Here is a 23,946-nt window from a genome sequence, read left to right as displayed (position 1 = left end):
CTCACAGACAGTGCCGTGTGAGCTGGTGCATTGTCGTGATGCAAGAGCCATGAATTGTTGGTGAAAAGTTCAGGTCGTCTAACTTTTTCACGCAGCCTTTTCCGCACTTCCAAATAGTAAACTTGGTTAACTATTTGCCCAGTTGGTACAAATTCATAATGAATCATCCCTCTGATATCAACAAAGGTTAGCAACATCGGTGCAACAAGTTTGCGAACTTAATTCTCAGACCTCATACACAGGGGAGCACCCGGTGAAGAACGGTACCCCAAAGAGGTAGCTGAAATTTGTGTTTATATACCATCTGAGGCAAGCTATAGGGAAAGTATGGTAAATAAGGTTTGTTGTGCAGATTTTAGTCAGGTGAGGGAGACACCTACAAATGTAAATTTCCTTTACAAAAGGACAATTTACACCCTATTTTTAGAGTTTTTCCTGCCTCCTTTGGTGCTCAGGGGCCTGTAGCTTTACATTATCCATGTGTCAGAGGCATATTTAGGGTGGCATATTCTGGTGCCCTACACATGCAAGTTATTTTTAAGTACAATTAACTTAAAAAAAAATTTTACCATGGAAAGAGCTTTCCCCTCCTGAGATGAGAAGCCTCCTTTCATTGCCTTGTCTGGATTGGAGACAAACCTTGTTTCCCATGACTGGAATCTGGCATATTATCCCGTTATTGTAAACATTTAATAGAAGAATTCTAAAGAAACTAGAACCTGCAGATTCCAACTTAGAATGGAAAGAAAGATCAGAGAAACATGCCTGAGTTTTGATTCTTTCTTCAGTAAAAGTTAGTCATCATCTTTTGTCTATAAAATTACCTCGTTTTAAGTTAATCAGCCCCTGAAAACAACAGTGAAGATCATTTTTTAAACTACTAACAGCAATGTAAGTGAATATGAGCCTCTTGCTTATACTAATCTATACCAGCTTGGTCTAAACTTCTAATGTACCCGTAGACCACACCTTTGTTAACCATTCATCCGATGGTGGACACTTAGGTGGCTTCCGTATCTTGGCTGTTGTGAATAATGGTGCAATGAACATAGGAGCGCAGATATACTTTTTATATCCTGTTTTCGTTTCATTTGGGTATATATCCAGAAGTAGGATTGCTAAATTATATAGTAGTTTTATTTTTAATTTTCTGAGGAATCTATACTGTTTTCCATAGTGGCTGCACCAATTTACATTCCTACCAATAGTGCGCAAGCATTTCCCTTTTCTCCACAGCCTCACCAACACTTGTTATCTCTTGTTTTTTTGTTTTTTGTTTTTTTTAATTTTTTTATTGTTAGTTTCAGGTGTACAGAACAATGCAATAGTTACCCTTTTCACCCTCACAAAGTAACAACCCCCCTCCCCCCATGTTATCTCTTGTTTTGATAACAGCCATTCAAACAGGTGTGAGGTGAAATCTCGTGGTTTTGATCTGCATTTCCCTAATTAGTGATGTTGAGCATCTTTTCATGTACCTGTTGGCCATGTGTATGTCTTCTCTGGAAAAATGTCTATTCAGATCCTCTGCCCAGTTTTAATTGGATTCTTTTTTTCTTTATTGAGTTGTATGAGTGCCTTATACATTTTGGATGTTAACCCCTTATCCAATCTATGGTTTGCATATATTTTCTCCCATTCCATGTGTTGTCTTTTCATTTTGTTGATTGTTTCTCTTGCTGTGCAGAAGTTTTTTAAGTCTTTTTGTGTCATTCTGCTTGTTCATATGGGCTTTGAACTACCCATTTTTATGCCAACATTTTGGTAAACTTGATCATCACATCAGATCCGTGCTTTTATGTTCAAAAGCATTGAATGAGTGCAGTGTATGAATCTTTTTGAGGCTATTACATATGCCATCTGGGGGGACTCTCAAAACAATCCCAATTCCCAATTGCACCTTGAGGGATGCAGCTTCTCAGGGCCAAGTGTGAATGTTTCTATGATGCACCCCAATACTAGCGCATGTACGCATGTATACACACACATGCATGCACTCACACATAGGCATGTGTGCACATTCATGCATTTACATGTATATGCTTATATGCATGCTCACACACGTGTACTCACATACACACACTGCACACACGTGCACACAGCATGAGTTCAGGGTGTATGGTCCCCCAGTTTTTGATCAGCCACCTCTACCCACCCATGACTCAAGGTGTGAATGGCAGGGATGGGCAAGGGGTTCATGGGCATCCCTCAGACCCCATGCCGTTCCCGTCCCAGCCAGGCCTGACCTTGACTTTTTTCTGTAAAATAAACTGGCTTGCCCCCATTCTTCTCTCTTTTTATCTCCCTTCCCCAGGTATACAAATTTCCACTCTCAGAATACAGTGAATGATAGATTTGTTTAAAATAAGCCCTCATATATCCATTAAGTTAATTTTTAATTTAAAGTAAATTTTAAAAAGCATTCACTTAAAATGAATTCAACTCTTTCTTGGTCTGAGCCCCACCCATGTTCCGGGGTTTAGCTTTAGATCTAAAGATTAGAACATCTGAGAAGGTCATAGCACAGTGGTGCACAGCCACAGGCAGTGGGTATTCTATCATGACTTAAGATGTGCCATTATTAAAATACTTTCTTTCGTCAATCTGAATTTCTTTTTTATGAAGTCTTCATCTCTTTCAGGAAAAAAAAACAACCCACAGTTACCCTCTATTAAAACAACATAAAGGATCCAATGAAAGTAATTAAGATTTTATTAAAGAAATTTTAATAAACCAATTACTGCTCATGAATATGGATAATCTCAAGGAAAAGAGCCATCCTGTGACTGAAATAAAAATAAACTATATTTTAAATATACTTAGTATACATAATTAGTTATTTAAATATCTTCTCAACTAAACCTGTCAAAATTATATTTGGAAGCAGTAATGAAATTTTATACTGATAAAGGAAAGCTTTTGAATACATATAATTAAAGGAAAGATGCTATAAAACAATTTTAGTAGCGATTATAATCTGGAAGAAATTATCGTATTTTCATCAGGTAAATTAAAAGTTGCTAGTGACCATCAGCCAAAATACTAAAACATTTTTATGTTACTTTCAGATAAGAATAAATAGGGTAGCTTGTTATGGCTGCTAAGTACTACTATGAATTCAATTTATTCCACAGTTTTCCCAGGAATTGAAATTTTAGTATTGCCTTGACTAATTTAGAATTATGAGGGCGTTAATATAAGAAAATTACCCAAATGAAGCACTAGAGATAAGCCTTCTGATGCTGAACTGATTAATGTGTTTTAGTGATATACATTTTTCTCTACTAGTTAAAAGTAGAATTTCTGTAGAGTCCAGGGTTATAATCCCATTCAAATGACATTTTTTATTCTCATTTGGATTTATTATTTGTAACATTACATCTTGCACCTGCTATTTTATTCTTTCAAATTGTTACTTCATTTTGCTAGCACTATAAGGCAAAGGATGTTTGCGATGCTTGGAGCACACGGCTTCAGATAAGGGTCACATCATCCTGTTATTAATTCTGTATTTATTCAGCACCTATTTGGTGAGCACCTGCCACATGTCAGAGCATGTTGTATGCGTTCTGTATGCTGTGAGTACTTGGACAGGGTCCCTGCCTTCGTTCCATGGCTGGGACCTTGTGGGGAAGAACAATGAGCGAATGATAGAAATGATATTATTTCAGATATCCCCAGAAACTGCTGATTCTGCACTTAAGCTTGTCTCCGTGTCCAGATAATCTAACCAAAACTCAAAGTTTTGAGTGCCCCCGGCCACTGGTTTGCTCAATTCCTCCAAAAGAAATTCTGCCACATTACAGCCACTTTGCTAAGTCCTCCTCCACACGGAGGTGTAATACTGTCCGTACTCAGAGACCCACTGTGGTTCTCATCCATTCAGGAAGCACTGTGGGCTACAGATATAAATTAAGATAGAAGGTTCAGAGATATGGGTCAAGTGCGCTGATACATTCACTGGAATGTGACGCACAGATGGAGCCAGCCTTGAAAGGTGGAATGAATGTGAACTCGGAAACATCTGTCCGTGCAGGATTCTGAAGTAGGTTACCCTAATTAATGAATTAATGAGAGGGGAAAGGACAGGACAGCCTGACAGAAAGTTACCTTGGGTCGCATCGCTTTTCCATCCCTTCACTTCTTGTCAGATATTAGACTAGGCCTTCACATTCTCTTTGATTTCCCCCTCTTCCGAGCTCTTTTCTGTTTGTTAGAAAACAGTAAAAATTGCTTTGTTATCATAGAATGCCTTTAAATTCTTTTAAATTTGTTGTGTGTAAAATGCAAAAATCTCCCTTTTACTATTTAATTTTTAGAGGAAATATATTTTATAGCAAAACATATCAACCATATTTTAGAACATTTACAAAGGTCATTTTCATGTATTTTCACGTCAGGATTTGGGAATGAAAAAACATGTTTGTTTCTGTATATTTGCGTTGTATACTTAGAAAAAACAGAGACAAACCCTTTAATGTGACATTTGTACAAAGTTATCCTCAAATTCTAGGGTAGATATTAATTTCATTTTAATGTTATTTTTAAAACTGGAAAAGCTAATTATTTTACTAGAAAAAAGAATATTTTTGTGAGACCGCAAATGAATGAAGGTAATCCTTTTGATTATTTACTCATAGACTATCCAAAATTTAGTAAAATGTATCTTAATGGGATAAGTAAAGAAACAGGTTCATATGTCATTTAAAACAAAATAAATGCATACGATAACATTTCTAGTATGTGAAATCAGTTCAAATCAGGATATATTTTTGAGTATCTTCTGTGTATTGTACCATTGATCAGTTTTTGTATACTCCCTTTAGGGCATGGATTTCAATGCAGACATGCAACACAGCAGTGTAGTGAAAAGGTTGATGCCCTAGAGCAGAGGTGGGCAAGATTTCTCTATAAAGGACCAGGTGGTAAATTATTTAGGCTTTGTGGGCCATACAGCCTCTAACATAAATATTCAACTCTCCCTTTATAGCACAAAAGCCATAGACAATATGTAAATGAACAGACATGGCTGTGTTCCAATAAAACTTTATTTCCAAAAAAACAGGCAAGCAGGAATTGCCCTAAGGCATTTTTACTGAAGGATTGATTTGTACATACAGGGCACGAAAAATATTTTGTTTCCTTTGCATTTACTTAAATAAAATTCCCAGTACATGTTACTTTGAAAAATCGTTGGAAGAGTTTGTCTCTAAAGTCACATATTTATATAATTGATTTAAAACTGTTAGCTACTTTAGTTATTAGCAATCTAACAATATCAACTTTCAGATTAGTATTATTAATGTACTTGGATTAATATCTTCCATATGGGCAATGCAAGAAATTAGTAAAACAAATTTCAGAAATAAGCGTGTTCTGTTTGTTCTATTCATAACACAATACATGAATACAATCTCATCTTACAAGTTAATGAAAAACTTATTAGACAAGTAAGTTGGAAGTTGTGTTTCTAAAAACAGCCATGATATTTTATTCCCTGTACCTTCACTGGTAATATCTGGAGGGAAAATACAACCTTTCTTTCATAATAAAATAGAATATTATTCTCTGTATCTTTTACCTTTATGTGCCCTGTTTTGAACAACTAAAAGAATAATTATGTTAAAAGCATTTTCAAATGATATAACATATATCCAGTACTTATGACCTTTTCTAAAATTAATCCCATTGTAAAGTCTCTTTAAAAATATTTAAAAGCCTGAAATATTACATCTGCCCTAAAAATGTTTCTTTTGCTCTGTCTACCTCAATTACTGTTACATTCTGTCCTTTGCAGACATGCCCTTCCCTTTCTCCTGCTCTCTTTGTTGTTATATAAGAAGGAACAATCGGTAGGTCCCATCACTTTCAGAGAAAAGCTGACAACACTGCGTTAAGTAGCAGTAAATTTAAATTTCTTGAGCCCTTTATTGTCAGACCTGCTGCTGGGTTATCGTAAGGTCCTGGGTGATGGTGGCTGGGTCTCTGTGGAAGCTAAGTGAATCAGGTAGACCACGTGTGCGTATGGAGTTCTCGGATGAAACCAGCAGGCCAACAGTAGTCCGTTTCAGATCACAATCACTGTTCATTGGTCCTGGTTGGAATTTGGGTCCTTGGGTCCATTGTATTAATAGTGAATGGAAGCCTGGTTGGTATCCGCAGTTCAGTTAGATCTCTCAAACTTTGTTAGTCTCCATTTTAATGGGTTCACACAGGTGTTCTAAAATGAAGGGGGTGCTTTAGGACGTTATCTTATCCTTCCTGCCCATGCTGTAAACCTGATTAGGGAAAACAGTTCTGAGATAAGGAACAACAGTGACCATCCAAAGCTCTCCTTTTGTCTGTCTTGCAGGAGTCCTTTGGAACCTCTCATCTTGTGATGCTCTCAAAATGCCAATCATCCAGGACACCCTGGCGGTGTTGACCAACGCAGTGATTATCCCCCACTCGGGCTGGGAAAATTCACCTCTTCAGGACGATCGGAAAATACAGCTGCATTCCTCACAGGTGCTGCGAAATGCCACTGGATGCCTAAGGTGGGTCCTGTGTCATGGCCGTCTCCTTCGTTGTATGCTGTCTCTGATTCTGTAACTTTCATTGCTGTTTTATGAAGGATCAGAGTGTTCTGGAAAGATGAGTGTTGATATGGCAATGGAGTACAAGAAGCTAGCAAAGCACATTTCTAATAAGGCACTGAAGAGGTATACACATCTTCCATTGCCTTGTACCTACACCAGTATTCAACTTATTTAACATGTTTTCTTAAGTCTTGGGCAAAAAATAAACATTTTAATTTCAACCAAAAATAATTCGTTTTCCTTAATGGAAAACAATAGTTTGCAGTAACACCCCATGTTATGATATATCACGCACACAGAATAACCAGGCAGGCCAATTGTTTGGGGGACACGCCATAACAGATGCATAAGGATCTAGCTAACTGTCAGAAGTACGCATTTTTATTTTTAAAAAATTTCCTGTGTGACTGAAATAACCTATAATTCTTAGAATAGCTCTGTAATAAGGCTTATTGTAAGAAATGTTTTTTTAATAATAAAAGTAGCAAATATGTTGTAATTCTCTCCCAATGCTTTTTTACAAAAATCATTTCCTAAAAATCTCTTGAGATGTCTTAGAATCACCCTTCTGTTTTGTTTAATCCTTGCTCTTAGGAAAGAACACGATAATCAAGTTCTTCCAAACTCTAGAAACTGTGTTCCCAAGGCTGTTGTATTGTGCGCCAGAGTTGGAAGTCTGTGCTGGATAAATTTAATGATGGTACAGGGGCAAAAGGTGATTTAAAATAGCTAGCAAATAATCTGTATTTCAAAAGCAAAATGTGTACAGGATTGGTTCAGCCAGGCTGCCTCAAGGCTGCCATTTCTCCTACAGTTGGTTGATTTCTAGGTGCAAAAACCCATCACTACTGAGAAGGAACAAAATCACCCCGGTGACATTAATAATAATTATCTCATGAATATTTATAACAATGCTCTCTGCCTCCAGTTGAGAGGGGAGTGTGTGTTTGTGTGAAATGTGCATGCATAGAGGGAGATAGAGAGTCTGCCTCCATAAATATCGATGTGCATTCACAGGCAGGAATAGGAAATCCTCTAACGATTTTGCTTTCCCTCAAGGTCACAAAATAATGATCTTTTGACGTGATTTTTCTGGATAAGCTCCACCTTAAGCCAAATGTACAGTTCTCCAAAATTCCCCTATTGAGCCATCCATTTTATAGTCTCTTAAATTCTATTATCTTTCAGAAACCTCTTACCCATCAGAAGAAATAGAACTCTCCCAAAGCTAAAACTGTAGGCACTTCTGACCCTTTATACCTGATTTGTCTATTTCTGTTATTTGCAACTATTACAAGTAGTTTTTCCCTTCTTAGCATCCTTGACTTGTAGAGTGTCATAGCTCCTAACGAAGATCGTGGAAGGAAGTGTCTCAGAATCAATTGTAGAAATATAGTCAACAAGGACCTGGTTAGCTCCATCAGTTAAAATTCTCTCTGAATAACCCAGTAACATAATTGTATATTCATGATGATTGACATAAGGATGTAGGCTACCACCGTTGTGAACATACATTCAGCATTATTAGGTGAAAAATCAGATGAAGAAGGTAGACCAGTATAGGTTCACAAGTTCCCTTTGTAGGTCACGTGGCCGAGTTTAGGGTCTGGGATGTGACGTGGAACAAAGTCAGGTCAGAGCAGGATGACTGTTCACACACACAGAGGCTTGACCTGTGCTGCTGCTGCTGCTGGCCAGGAGTGACTACATCATAGGAAGCAAAAAAATGAGGTTTCTAATTTAGGAAGACTTTTGTGTAACCATATTGACTTTCATTAGTCCAGATGCAACCATATTTAGGGTTTTTCCCACTTTGCTGATTTCATCATGTGAGTGACAGAGCAAAGCTCATCAATATATGGTGAATATTTCACTGCCCCCTTAATTTAACTTCTGCCCTTCTACAAAAAGAACTATCATTTCTCCTCTCTTATTTGAGTGTGTTTATGAATCATTCTACATTGATGAGCAGCTTTGACTAAGGAAGAAAACAGCCCTGGGAAAGGGCTAAAATTAATTTATCAAATAAAGACCCAGTGGATGAAAGGTTCCAATAAATTTCTATTATTATTTGCCACTTACTTATAACCAGTGTTGACAACACATCAAAATAGTCACAAATGTTTATACCATAATGGAAGATTCTAGACTTTAGTATTGAGGTATTTACATTCTTCAATTCTTCATTTCTCCAACAAAGCCTAGATCTTTATTTACATTAAAGCAGTGACTGTACACTGCTCCTGCCTTTCCGCAGTCTTCTGCCAGGGAGGCAGAAGTTAGCATAGCAGCCTCTGCCCTTCAGTAGCTCAATCTACTGCAAGAAAATGGCACCCGTTCAGTAAATCCTCGTGTCATATCTAAGAATCAGGTGAGACTGGGGCTGAGCAGAGAAAGGACTGCACCAGTCAATGCAGTGGGAGAGCATTATGTCCAAATGAGTGGCAGGCCCGCTCTGACAGCTGTGAGGGAATTCCAGGATCTGTAATAGTTTGCAACCCTAGAAGACTTTAGGAAATACAGCTGGCGTAGTTGTTCCAGGTGGTGGATGACCTTCAGAGCAGAGCTAAAGAGACCAGAACCAAGTCTGTGAGGAGTAGAGAGCTATGGCGAATCTTTGACCATGAGAACACAATGGTCAGCTATGTCTGGGAGCCAGTGTGCAGACCAGAGGAGGGACAGGTGAGGAGAAGTGACCATAAGAGTGGAGCTGTGAATTTACCGCGGAACACCCTGTTGGCCTCATTTTTAAGATACCTCCTGTGGATAACAGTGAATATCAATATTTTGTTCCAAACCATTAACTGTCACTGATTTATAGTTTTGTGAACTATTAATCATAGCTCTTTCCATTTAATACACCAAACTTACCAAACATCGTAGCTTAGTCTAGCCCACTTTAAACATGCTCAGAACACTTACATTTGCCTACAATTGGGCCGTTATTCTGTTCATCTCAAGAGTTGTTGCCTTTCTCTTCTTGCATGTCGCTAGCCCAGGAAAAGTTCAAACTTCAAAATGTGAAGTATGATTTCCACTGAATGCGTATAGCTTTTGCACCATCATAAAGTCAAAAACCATAAGTCAAGCCATCAGAAGTTGGGACCATCTGTACATTGTTTACTCTCATATTTATTGTAAATTCAATAGCTCATGTGTAGCAAATGAGGAAGCCAGTCCTGACACTCACACCCGGACTCCTGAGCCAGACCATTCCCTCTGGACCCCCCAGAGAGGAAGTACACAGTTATGTGAGGTGAGATGACTAGAACAGCACAACCAGCTGACCAGTGAATGGACAGTACTTTCTTTGCGTTGGTTCCTTTCATTTACTTCTGGGTATTTACTGAGCAGCGTCCTCTAGCCCAGCGCCCCTTGTTTCTTTCATTGCCAGCCATCTTCCTCCTCCTGCTGCTTGCTTACTTTCCCTTCTCCTCTCCTAAGGCCTCACGTATTGGGTGGGCAGGTGGCCTGGTCACTTAGTCATGTGGCGTCATGGTGTCCCTTCTCTCTACCAACATCTTAAGTCTAAATTTAGACAACCATTCAGAGCAATGGGTGCCTTTTTTTTTTAAGATAAGACTTTATTTTAAGGCATGTTCAAATAATAAAGTTAACATTTTTCTGGCACTCAGAATCTTTCATTTAAGTCATACTGATGACTTAAAATGAGTTAATATTTTTGGCTTTTTTCTGTAACTAAAGTTTCAAGAATACATAAAGAAAATGATATGTAAAAGAAAATTAAACTCTTTTCCTAGGATAGTATTTCCTAAACCAGTGTAGCTTACCACTCCAGTAGAAAGAGCTTATAGGCGGTAAAAGTAAATTTACCAGGTCATTATCAAAGCTCATGACCCGTGATTGTGTGCCTTGCAGGATTCAAACTTGTTTGTGTCATTTCAGGGGTGGGAAGCTGAGGTTAAGAATTTAAGCAATTACTATTCTAACGAAGTTCAACGTTTTACTTTTCAGACTGAAAAAAACACGTTATAAATGCAAATTTTTCCACTCTTACATGCCCCACAGCTTATCAAAGTGATATTTGAGTTAGAAAACAGGCCTGAGCCTTACTTAGTAAGCTAAAATTTGGGATACTAACACTGCAATCTTTACACAATTTTTTATAGTCCTTTTTTTTTTTAAAGATTTTATTGGGGAATTGGGGGAGGGGAGCAGACAAGTTGCTGTCATTTTGTTCTTCTAGCTGTGGAGGACGTCGCTTCATTGGCCCATGTTGGTATTATCATTGCGCTCTTCCCGGGTCAGGCAGTTGGTTGCCAGACATTGGACTGCCCCTCACGGCAGCTCATGGCAGCTCTCACCGGCTGCCAGCCACTTATGGCAGCCCAGCTCCAGGTCAAGCTGTTGTTCACCATCTTAGCTGTAGAGGGCAGCGTCACTGGCCCATGTGGGATTCGAACTGCTGGCCCTGCTACTTAGAGCTCATGCTCCCAAGCCAACTCTTAACCAACTGAGCCACTCAGCAGGCCCCAATTTTTTATAGTCTTAATAGACCCTGTCCAGTTTCTCAAGCCTTCCAGTAGATGTTTTGCACTAAGACCCATGGTGGTACCCCACCCCCAGGAACCTCAAGCACAGGGCTCACATGTGGGGACATTCTAACGGGAAGAGCCTCTTATTTTGTCTGCTCTAGAAAGGCATGGTAAATCTTCATGGGAAGATGTCACATGTGGACATGGCAAAAATTAAGGCACATATGAAATATAAAATGAAAAGTTAATGCCCCTAGCTGTTTTCTGTTTAAAATTCATTTTCGTGTAGGAAATGGAATTTTTCAGAAGCAGATCTATCTGTTTGTTCCTAAAGTATATCTGTCACTGAGGAAAGAGGATAGAATAGTAAAAAGAAATCTCTCCAATTTTGGTGGCGGGCCATATTGATAAGAATGATGGCAGCTGGATTGTGGGATCCCAGGAGGCAGTGCCAGGTGCAGACGGTGGGCGTTAGAGCTTCCTCATTTCTTCCCCTTTTTCTAAATTTTGTCTTTTGCTCCAATTCTGCCTGATTAAAGCTTTAATTTTTAATAAAAACCATTTCAAAATATGGCCTAACAGCAATGTGGCGAATGTTAGAAAAGCGTAGAGTATGAGCATGCATGAAGTTGTGTTCATCTTTTCTTCTTCTTCACATTGCAATTAAGTGGTGCTCCTGGGAAACTGCTTTCCTGTGGCCTGAGTCAGGTGGTTCAGATCTGGAAATAGATTCAGTGTCGTACTCATAATTGCTTCATTGCATGATGTGTAATCAAATACTTTCTTAACCTTTGGCCAGAATAATCCTCACCTTCAAGTGAAAATGTGAGCTGACCAACCACGGCCTGAACACTAGCCTGTGGACCAGCTCATTTTGACTGGGGTCACCACAGTGAGTTGACTAGTGTCCCCCAAATTCATGACCACCAGGAACCTCAGAATGTGACCCTATTTGGAAGTGAGATCTTTGCAGGTATAATCATTTAAGTGAAGATGAGGTCCTGCTGCAGTCGGGTGGGCCCTGAGTCTAATGAACAGGGTCTCTACCAGAAGAGGACATGCACACAGGCACACAGAGGAGAAGCCCATATGAAGATAAAGGCAGAGACTGGAGTGACGCAGCCATGAGCCAAGGAGCACAAAGGATGGGTGAAAGCCACTGGAAACTAGGAAAAGTCAGATTCTTCCCAGGAGCCTTCAGAGGGAACATGGCCCTGCTGACACCTTGATTTCACCTTCCAGCCTGCAGACTGTGAGGAAATAAAGTTCTGTTGTTTTCAGCCAGCCAGTTTGTGGCGCTTTGTTCTGGTGGCCCTGGGAATCTAATGTAGTCCCCCTAGTAAGTAACCCAGAGGGGGCCAAGGAGCCACACACAGCACAGGGAGAAAAAAGGGGGTAAATAACTCAAAGAAGCAGCTTGTCCCCAAATAGTGCCACACGCTGGAACAGAAGACCCAGATAGGGGGCTGTTTTTCTCTATGCACAAGGCTGTTCCCCTCCGTAGCCCAGGTGCAAAGCTCAGCATCACCCATAGCGGGATTGGGCCCTGGAACCCAGATGTGGCTTCCCCGGCCAAAGGGGGTTCAAATCCAACTTCTGGGCTGAGGGCTGTGAAACGAGCGTCTCCCCACGTGTGGACCAGTTTGTGTTTTCTGCTCCTGTGTATGAGCCTCCCTTTCCCTCCTCAGTGTGAACCAGCTTCTGAAAGTTGCATGGATTTGTCTGATGCCACAGAGGCCTAGAAGTCATTGTCGGGTCTCAAGCAGAGCATGTGACACAATGTATCTTTTAAGAAAGCTGGCCCCAGCAGCTGGGTCCACAATGGATGCTTTCTCAACTTCCTGTAAAACATGGCCGTGTTTCCCTCTTACAGTATCACAAATCAATAGTGTAAAGATCCCTGTCGTGGCCATTATCATTTCAGAGTAAACTATAGGTGAAGCCCTCACTGAGTACCCTTTTTACTTTTTAATCTACCAGCTCGATAAGACAGCTGCAGTCTACACTGCCGGACAGCTGGGTAGCATTTAGTCATGCATGCTACGGACATCATATCCAGCCAAATATTAATATTATTAATATTAATATTACTCCAGCCAAAGTATTAATATTTACATAGGGTTAGCTTTGCTAGCTTCCCCAGCCCATTTCCTGGGGCCATTGAGTCACTTATTTATTTTTATTATTCTGTTCCCACTTCAGCATCTTGTCCTAGAGGACAACAATATACAACCCTAATTTTTTTCATCTATCTCTGTGTACACGACAGTGTTATTAAGCCCTGTCACAGGAGCTGCACTGCACCTTTGCTTATGAGTATAATTAAACTCACACCCTCAATTAGTCATTTTAACCCATATAATAGATGAGTGTTTGGTCCCCAGGAGCCACTAATTCTAGAGTGACCTTGAGAAAACCCTATCACAAAGTAATACTAGTGATAATCACACTCTGTCTGGAAAGCCCCCAAGGACAAGTAGTTTATGTGGATTACTCGTGCGTTAACCACGGGTAAGAAAAGGAGTTATTATCTTTATGTTATGTGCAGTGGCTGCCCATATTATTCATTTAAGAAGAATCTTTCTCAAAAAGTGTTTTTTAAGTCTTATACAATGCGCTCTGGGTGTACGGCAGCTGAATGGCGCACTCTTATCCAGGCGTTTAAAAAAAGACTGACCTGGATACCATGAACAGATGAGACCCCCGCACACTCCACTCACACCCTATTTTCCCACACCTGGTGCTAAAGCAGAGGATGCTTCGCACCTGATCAGAAGTTCTCCACTTCTGATCAGCGTGCCTACTATTAGGATGCAAAGTGAATGGTTTTTTGGAGGTCATGATTCACCAGTTAAGGTCCTTGTCAAAAGAAGGGAACACAGTTTGGGGAGAGGGGGTGGGCAGAAGGCATAGGGGGTCTTAGGACCCTACCAGAGAAGATGGTTGGACTGCCCACCTCAGCAGTTGCACTGTGGATAAGTGCTCCAACCTTCCATGGTGCGCTGCTCTAGCCTACTTCCTGCCACCCAGTCAGAAGGAGATGGTGGTTTATACTGTATTAGTTTGCTAGGTTTGTCATAATAAAGTACCACATACTGGATGGCTTAAACAACAGAAATGTATTGTCTCACAGTTCTGGTGGTTAGATGTCTGAGATCAAGGTGTCAGTAGGGCTGGTTCTCAGAGGCCTCTCTCATTGGCTTGCAGATGGCCACCTTCTCACCACATCCTCGCATGATCTAGAGACATCAGTCCTATTGGGTTAGGGCTCATGCTACAGACCTCATTTATCTTAATTACCTCTTTAATTTACAGGCCCTGTCTCCAAATACAGTCACATTCTGAGGTCCTGGGGTTTAGGACCTCAACATATGACTTCGGGGTGGGGACATAATTTTAGCCCATAACAATACTATTATAGTTGGCTTTCACTGTTTGTTTTCACTTTGGAAAATAAATGTTAATAAATGCAAGCATTCTTGCAAGGTCCTGCTTGACTAGCATGAAGCATATTTTGATTCGTTGTATAATAGAAACCAAAATTATGCTTATTCCCTAATTTCAACTAATGTTAATTTTCAGTCTCTATTTCCCAATGGAAGTGATCATAAAAGTATTCTATAAGCTAATACTTTCCTTGTCTTACCACCAAGGAAAGGTAGTCACCAAAGGAACTTCAAGAAATTTTCTATATAGCCGCATAAGAATTATAAAGGCCAATTAATAAATGTGTTCTTTAATTGTAGTTTACATTGTTAACTACGTTAAAGTCTCATACGTTGATGAAATCAGTAACGATTTAACAATAAAAGAGGACTCTCGGAAAAATCTCTACACATATTCTTCTTGGAGAGTTCTTGAACCCAAGTGATCCTTCTAAGGAGTCCTCACCTCCCAGGAATGGACTTGCCTTGTCACTGCTGCTGATCTCAGTCACATAGGAAATGAGGCTTCAGCATGAAGGCAAACACAGTGAGGGATCTCAGTGCAAAGCAGTTGGACCATCAGTCAGTGACACTCCTGCAGTCAGAGACTCGAGTGGTGCATTTTCACGGACATTCCTAATCTGTCACCAGCACTTCCTTCTCTATAGGCTAGCCACTAAAAAAGTCATGTTATAATCAGAAAGTTGCCTGGTGATAGCTAAACAAGAAGAATTAGTTATGTTGACTGACAGTTTCATTCTCTCAACATCTGTTCTTTTGATGTCTTACTATGTGCTTGGCTGTGTGATGGGCATGAGGTTTATAATACAAAGCAAATTGGCACAGTCTATGGAGTTTGCCATCGAAAGCAACACATACCATCAATCAGACAAGCTGATGCATCTGATTCCTAGTAGGCTGCCCTAGGACTGGACAAGTTGGAGTGTGTTTTTTCTAAAGAATGCCTCAGAAGGAAATATCCTTTTATTCAACATTTCCATAGCTGACCAACCTTCCTCTTACTGATATATTCTTTACATATAAAAATCTTTTTACCTTTACTTGGTTTACTGTTTCATCTTGTAGCCCTGAAGCTTTCTATCTCTTCAGGATTTTGTATATCTTCTATGTGTTCTATTAGGAATAGTCCGAAGAAAACTTTTATTTTTTCAGTTTTTTCAGAAGACCCTTCTATCCCCTGGGAGGACTAACTATTGGATTGTTGGAAAAGTCATGATGCATTTTTGCAACGAAAGACGTAGAAAAAATACATCATGACTTTTCCGACAACCCAATATAGTTTTGCAAAGTTCTTCCTTATATTTATGTTCCATGAAATAGTAATTGGGATCATTTCTCCCCAAATATTATTTTGTTTCCCTAAACAAAACAAACAAACAAAAAAGAGAATATAATGATTCACCTAAAATATAAATGATTAATGCAAAATACCCTATCATGCTAGTCCTTCTTAAGTTTTCATCACTTATTTCTACAAAATTTGATCTACTTAGCTGTGAAAATTTGCAGGATCTAACTAAAATCTGTGTTAAATTATTTACCGTATAATTTGGTTGCAAATATGGGCTTCTTTTAAAAGGACAAGTAAATATTAAATTTTATCTTTTCAATATGAGTCATTCTTCCTATTAGAATATGAATATTCAAAGATGTCCATTGGTATAAACACATTACTTCCTTTGGAAAAAAAGATTAAATAAAAAGCTTAGTTAAATCCCAATTGGTAGACAGTGGTGTTTAATATTTATCCCTGTGAAACATTGGGCTGTAGGGTGTTAGCTCCCTGATAAATAAAAAGCAAATTGTGAAAAATGGTTTATTCTTAAAATCTTCATAACTTCATGGTATTAAAAGTATAATTTTTCCTCCTTCTGCCTCCCAAATTATATTACATTGCATCAGAAGTAGCTTCCCTGGAGGAAAAGCAAAGAAGCAAGTCTGTTAACCAGAAATTGAAGAAGAAAGGGCTCGCCAAGCAGTTTCAATTATTTCTCACATACTAAGCTGCCCCAATATTTTAGCACATCTATTTCCACTCCATTTCTCCTTTCCCTTTTCAAAGCGGCACTTATTTTAAAATAAATAAAGCCAGCATTTACCAGAGTTGGGACAAAACAACCTAGGAGATGAACACAGCTCATCAAAAGAACAAGCGGAGTGTGTGTGTAGAAGCCAGCCCATGTTCATTAACATTTAATGAAGACCTCCAACTTGCAGTTATGGCTTCTCTTAGAGGAAAGAGAAACGTAACCAGTGAGAGCCACAAAGAAGGTTCTCTGGAGGCACCGTTGCAGAAGCCACGCCCCCTGCTGCCATCTTGTGAACTCAGAATGAAGAGCTGGGTGCCAACTGTGCTGAGCCCGTGGCTTCCTCCTCTTGTTCCCCCGCCCCCTTTTTCTTGAGTCTGATTGTCTGTTAATTAACCAAGAATATTTGACGTAAGTTTCATTTCTTTCTTAGTTGACCACGAATACTTGAAATAAAAGAGTGGGAAAAGTTCAATTTGTCATTCTAGTCTCACGGGTCCCCTTTCCTGGGTCAGTGACTTCCTCGTGTTGCCGTGCAGGCGTGCAGAGATGGCCATGACTGTTTGCCTCAGGACACTCGACAGAACGCTGTGGGTGAGAGCTGCCTGGGACAGCTGGCTCCCCAGGTTTGTCTCCATTGCCTTCTGGAGCTGTGATAGGAAAGGGTGAGAAATGGAGTCTGAACACCGAGACCTATGGCGGCCTGAGCATCGTAGGAAGAAGTGGTGCAGGTGGGGAAAGTGGAGAGAGTCCCTGGTTTCCTGCACTGTATCCTGGACCTCCTGGTGGCCTCTCGGTGACCAGGTCTTCATCAGCTCAGAAAGGTGCTCATTCTGAAAACAGAGAATTGGAGGAGGTACTGAAAATAAAAAAAATCATTACTCCTTAGTTCTTGTTAGAAAGTTCTTGTACTAAGTTGGCAGAAACTTCTGGAAATACCAACTAGCATGTTTTCCTTAAGCAGAGAAGAGCCAAAGAGAGGGCAGCCCTGCCCAGATTTCATGAGTGGCCTACATTTTCTTGCCTCTGAAGGGTTTAAGCAAAAGAAGAAGCAATAATAATAGCAGGTGCTAATGGATTGACAACCTTCAACACTGAATTGTCAGGACCCTGTGCTTTTCCGTCTGTGTCATAAATTCATTTTCGGTTTTTCAGCCCGCTAAGTAAAAGGACAGACATGCCAGGACTTTAAATTAACCCCCCATCCTTCGTTATTGTCTATTGTCCCGTAGAGGGAAAATACGTCATTATCCCCCATTACCAAGCACTCAACCAGGAAAGCAGATACTGTGCCATGGAGGCACTGACTGGACCTAATGAATCCTAACAGCTAATTACACGTCTCTTACGGTAACTTAGTGCCAGAGAGTAGCCGTGTTAGCGGAAAGATTGCGTGTGAGAGTGGCAATACCCAGAGAGAGGCCGGCTAATGAACGACACTCCATTATTCTCTCTAATGGTCCTGTCTGGACTCTTGTGTCCAGATCATTGTTCTTCCCGGGATTACCTTCGGCCCGACCTTATTTTGGACCAACAATGTAGTTGGTAATTGCAGGCTAATTTATATAAACAAACAAGGGTCCTGCTGAACGAAGGCACTGTCACCATGATTGGTACTTACTGCTCTAAGAGCTGTTTTGCACAAGTTTGGGTCAAGTGGTTGGAGCCAGTGAAGCTCACCGCGAAAAATAATTCTTTCAAGTAAGAAGAAGCATCAGGTCCTTTTAAGGTTTGCCAGGAAGCATGGATTGTAGTCTGTCGCATGGCATGAATGCTTAGGTTTGGGAGGAAACTGGTTTCAGGCCTTTGCTTCAAATCTTGGCAGGACCTGAAAGGAGGGCAGTGACTCTCCTTAGCATGTTTAAAAGCAGTGCTGATACGCTTCTTCCTGGAACATAAAGGAACTCTACTTATTTCTCCTCTGCAGGCTGGCTAGCAAACATGATTAAATGTCCCTTGTCCTTGACCCCTGTCACTCCTAAGCAGCTGAAATAGATGAAGAGGCCGGTGCTTTTTGAGTCAGACAGAGCAGTGTCCTCAGCCAGCGGCTGTGGTAATAGGCTCACAAAGGAACTGATAACTGGGGCTTATTACAATTTTCCAGGGGCCCATTCCTATTTGAGGGGTGATCGTTGAGACAAATTATGGTACCGTGTCCTCCAAGCACCCAGCCAGGACCCCCTGAGAGCTTAGACAGGGACCTTTGGGGGACAGCATCTTCCCACAGAGGCCCGCTGAGAACAGCAACTCAGAAAGGCAAAGCTGGGGGTCCCAAGCACCCACGTGGCCCCCAGGACAGGAACAGTGTTGGATAAAGAGAACCTCTAACCTCTCAGGTCTCAGGGTCCCTAAGCTTCCTCCTCTTTCTTTAGAATGTTTCCACTCCCAGGGCTTCAATTCAAGTGAAGCCAAAGGTGGGGAACCACCAAGAGCCCGGGACACAGGGTGAGCCTGGCCCAGGGGTCCGTCTGGCGGCAGCAGAAACGCACCCCTCTGCCCAGTGCACACCTTGAATTTGGACTCCAGCATGATCGCCCACTTCCTAAGCATTTCCTTCTCTACCCACCTTTTCCTTTCATTTAAAAAAAAATCAGAGGAAATTCACATAATGTGAAATTAACCATTTAAAAGTGAACAATGCAGTGGCATTCGGTACAGTCTCAGCATAGTGCAACCACCTCTGTCCAGGTCCAAAATATTTTCATCACCCCAAAAGGCACCTTTGTACCCATGAGTCAGTCACCCCCCATTCTCTGTCCAGCAGGCCCTGACAAGCACCAGTCTGTGTTCTGTCTTCATGGATTTGGGGACTGGCTTCTTTCATGTAGCATAGTGTTTTCAAGCTTCATGTTGTAGCATATATGATACTCCATCCCTTTTTCTAGAGGAATCACATCCCGCTGTGTGGCTAGAGCACGTTTTGTTTATCCATTCATCCATCGATGGACATTTGGGCTGTGTCCACCCTTTGGCTGCTGTGACTGATGCTGCTGTTGACATGCATGCATGATCAGTTTGAGTACCTGTTTTCGATCCTTTTGGCTACTCACTTAGGAGTAGAACTGCTGGGTCATATGGTACCTCTATAACTGTGTGGAACTGTCAAACTGTTCTCCACTGTCCTCCGCTACCCATTTTATGTGTGTCCGCCTCCATTACATTTTCTGGCCCAACCTGTTCTCTCTTCTCACATATTTGCCTTTTTTTTTTTTCCTTTTCTTTTTGGAGAAGTTTTCTCTCCAGCTGCCGGATTTGTTTTTATATCACTGTGCATGAGTCCTTAGAAGAAAGGGGCTATGTGAGTGTTAATTGTTTTTATTTTACAACTCTGAGGCCTGATGTCAGCTCATTGTGGCTATGTGGACAGAGCTGGCCTGACCCTCGAAGCCTCCAGCCCCACGCTGCGCCCCTCTGGGCTCATTCTGTTTGCAACACTGGCATCATTTTTGTTGTTCTATGCACTGAGATCTTTTCTACCTCAGGACTGTCACACGTGACTCCTGGCACCTGGACAACTTTATTCTCCCCTCTTCATCTTTATATCTCCGCTTAAATGTCTCCTGTTCAAAGACACCTCCCTGGACAACCCCCCTCCCATATAAATTAGGCCTTTCCCAATGCCTCTCAAACCATCCTGGGCTTTTGATAGGACCTTCGGACAACTTGGAGTTTGTGTGCTTGTGTGTTTAAGGCCAGGTGATCCACAAGCTGCATTCTTATCTATACGAGGATGGTGTCTTGTATCATCATAGATTTCCCCGCCCTACACCTGGTAGACACCTACACCTGATAAAGAGCTCTTCCCTGAATGAATGAGTGAACGGCCCTTTTCTTGCTGCTTTGCTGGCTGGCTAGGAAGTGTCCAGTACTGATTTTCACCAAAATAAGAAACGTATTCATTCCGCCGGTGACTCATAAAATCTTCCCAGTTGCAGAGGTAACTGTACCTGCGTGATCACTACTCTTCTAATGAGATTAATTTTTCGGTTGTCCCGTGTGGATGTTTGTGGTATTTCTGCCAAATAAAACCAACACATCAGTCAGTTTTTTACCAAAGAGCAGAATATCTTTCTCTCACACAGTCTTCGCTGGCCTGTTAGTACATTTTGTTCTTGGACTTTGCTCACACTGCCCTGATTCTTAGGACACTGAATTCCTCGTCCACCTCATGTGAGGTAAACTGTTGGGCTGCCGGCTTATCAGCCCAGTGAAATAATCAAAAGTGAAATCACTATAGTGCTTTATGGGCAAGAAACTCTTGAATACCTCTAGTCATCACTTAATTCTCAGGACACCTTTATGAAGGACAGGCTACTTTGTGTTTTCCAGTTTTAAATAAGAAGAAACTGAAGCTTGGAGACATTGAGCAATTTGTCGTACGGCTCATGATTGAAACTAAACCAGGATTCAAAGCCTTGCTTTCAGAATCCAGATAGAACGCTTTCCCATGACGTTACTGCCTGGCAGTCAGCCTCTTAGCACCAACCAGTGCCACCTGTCTGCCATGCTTGTAAATGATTGGAACAGTCATAACCATCTCGTCTCCTCCATGGCCAAGTACTGAATCAACAGCTTAGATAAAATGGATGACATCTCTTATTCCACACAAACAGATGTTGAATTTCTAGGATGTGCCCAGGACTCTGCTAGGTACCAGAGAAACAAAAATGAGTAAGATGTGACATGTATGGCCTAAAAGGTAGGCAAGAATCTGAGCCATGGTGCACAGCGCACGCACTTAGTGCCAGGAAAAAAGTCCACTAGGAATGGCTGGAAGGCCTCTGAGTGAGGGAGTCACAGATTCCACCTGAAGCACCCAAAGAAGACTCCACTGGGGTGAGAGAGCGTTTGCAGGGGAGGGCAGAGGAGATGTGTGATCCACACTTGAAGGATTCAGTCCACACCGCAGTGTGGCTGGCCCCGGGCGTGGTTGCGTAGCTGGCAGGGAGGGACGTAGATGGTCCCAGAGAGTGAAAGGTCTACTGCAACTGATTGCTAAGAGCGTTTGGAAAAGAGGGTCATTTCGAGGAGGTTTCATTATCTTTGTAGGCCACCATGGAAGCTTGGCGAGCAGGTAGAAAAACAATGTTCCTAGTGCCACAGAGACACAGCCATGCCCACAGGTCACAGGCTGGATTCAACGGGCAGGGGAGAGACCAGTGGGAGGGAGATGGCTGGCAGAGGGGCAGCTGGGACCCGTGACAGCACTGGCTCTGTTTGCTGAGCCCTGACTGTGTCCCAGGCTCGTGCCAGGAGCTGTAGATATACTGTCATTGAGTGTGATGTGTTATGGGAGGATATGGTGAGTGTAAAATCCAAACCAACAGGAGGTGACATTCAGATCCAGATCTGAGCAGAAACCCACGAGCCATGTGACCTTGGGTGACTGAGGCAGCCTCGCTGTGATGGTAATGGTGATGCAGGGCTGGGGTGAGGGTGAGGTGAGCGAGACTGAGCTGTGCGGGGCTGGGTCCTGCCTTTAGGTAACATTTGGATATTTTGTTCATAATGGAATTTTCCACTAATTTTGATGAAAAGAATATTTCATGGAAATATTATTTAGCACAACAATTGAAGCTTCTTAACACTATTGAACAACTAGACACTGAAAATGGTGAAGATGACAAATTTTATGTTATGCATATTTTAACACAATTTAAAAATATGTATTACGATGATTAATGAGTTTTTTGTCACCCCCTTAAATTTTACACTGAGCGAAGTTCTGGCTTACCCCACCCTTACGTTGACCCTGTGGTCCCGTACATAAATCGATTGGCACAGGACCTGGCCCACAGGAAACTCCCTTTAATTGATGGCCGCTGACTCTGCACCACTGCCTTTCTGCTGAGGCAGCCGTCATGCAATTGTAATGAAAGTCTTGGGAGCTGCTGGAAAAGATCAAGGGAGAGTTAACGACTAAGCGTTGGCTCCCCTTCTGCACCTTGGGTGTAGGATCCTACACACATCTCTTTCCTAGGGAAATCTGTCCCCCATCATGACCTAGATATCCCAGCGAAACAACCTGTTTGTGACCTTAGTCATCTTAGCTTGGGTGGAGGCCCTCCTCTTGGGGAAAAAGTGGGGAGCAGTCCCCTGAGAGACAGCTTTTTCCTGCAACTTGGAGGACACAGGTGTTCCCTAAGACCTCATCCTCTGCTTCTATTTCTTTGGCCCAAGAAAATGAGCCCCAAGGTTATGACATCTCATATGTTCATAACCTGCAATAACCCTTACCCTGACTCCCGCCTCCCGCCTCCCGCGACACAGGAAGGCACCAGATGGGCCCCGAGAGTAAGGAGCAGCCTACATATCCGAGTAGGGAGAACCGGGTCTCCATCTGGCAGCTTAGATTTTGAATAGAGGCAGTGAGGCCTCTGGCCACTTCCCGAACCTTCTCAAATCTTGACGAGCCTCCTTGAGCCTCCATTGCTTTGTGGGTGCCTCCTTGCAGGCTTATGTTAGGATGTGAGGTCCCAATAAACATAACCCTTTTTTCCCCCAAGTTAATAACTCATTGGAAAATTAGACAAAGAAAACCAATGGATGGAGCCAGATAATGTTTACTGCTGAGAATACCAAGTAGAGATCATGGATTCTTATCTGCAGCCTAAAGGGAGGCTAAGGATTTCATGGCACTGTCTTGCCAGTATAGACCTTGGGGCTGCCAGTGTAGACCTTGGGCCTGCCAGTGTAGACTTGGGACTGCCAGTGTAGACCTTGGGGCTGCCAGTGTAGACTTGGGACTGCCAGTGTAGACTCGGGACTGCCAGTGTAGACCTTGGGGATGCCGGTGTAGACCTTGGGACTGCCCCAGGGAAAAGTCAGGATCTGAAGCACTGACAAACCCACCCAAAATCACTGCCTCCCAAAGTCCCAGGGTGGCCTGTTGATGGCTTAGCTCCACCAAATGAGATATCTCAACCAGTAGATGGCAGAGCTTTGTCACCTGCCAGTCAGACACTTCACCCTGCCTGTTGTGGGCTGTTATGGGTTTAATCTCATGCCCCCCAAATTCATATGTTGAAGTCCTAACCTGCAGTACCTCAGCATGTCACCTTATTTGGAACTAGGGTCACTACTGATGTATTTAGTTTACATGAAGCCATTAGGGTGGACTCTAATTCAAACCAACTGGTATCCCTATTAAAAGCGGAAATTTGGACACTGACACAAACAGGGAGAAAGCCACATGAAAATGGACAGAGATGGGTGATGCTTTTACAAGCCAAGAAACGCCAAAGATGGCTGGCAAACCACCAAAAACTAAGGGAGAGCATGGAACAGATTCTTCTGCACGGCCTCGGGGAGACCAACCCTGCTGACAACTTGATCTTGGACTCTGTCCTCCAGAACTGTGAGAGGATAAGTTTCTGTGTTCCAGCCACTCAGTTTTGTG

At 41.8% G+C, this 23,946-nt stretch overlaps 1 protein-coding gene across 7 annotated transcripts in view; it reads left to right on the top strand.

Moving 5' to 3' along the window:
• The window catches only part of CTNND2 (catenin delta 2), an 848,542-nt gene that overhangs the window by 668,293 nt on the left and 156,303 nt on the right, over positions 1-23,946 (top strand). For all 7 annotated transcript variants that reach the window (XM_019665518.1, XM_019665517.1, XM_019665519.1 and 4 more), the window contains one exon: positions 6,353-6,536. In XM_019665518.1, coding sequence (XP_019521063.1) covers positions 6,353-6,536 — 184 coding nt within the window. The remainder of the gene's footprint in view (positions 1-6,352; positions 6,537-23,946) is intronic.

This window comes from Hipposideros armiger, unplaced genomic scaffold (assembly GCF_001890085.2).
Source record: "Hipposideros armiger isolate ML-2016 unplaced genomic scaffold, ASM189008v1 scaffold_445, whole genome shotgun sequence".
Lineage (NCBI taxonomy): Eukaryota > Metazoa > Chordata > Mammalia > Chiroptera > Hipposideridae > Hipposideros > Hipposideros armiger.
The sequence above is the reverse complement of the archived record's forward strand: the minus strand, read 5'-3'. Positions and strand labels throughout refer to the sequence as shown.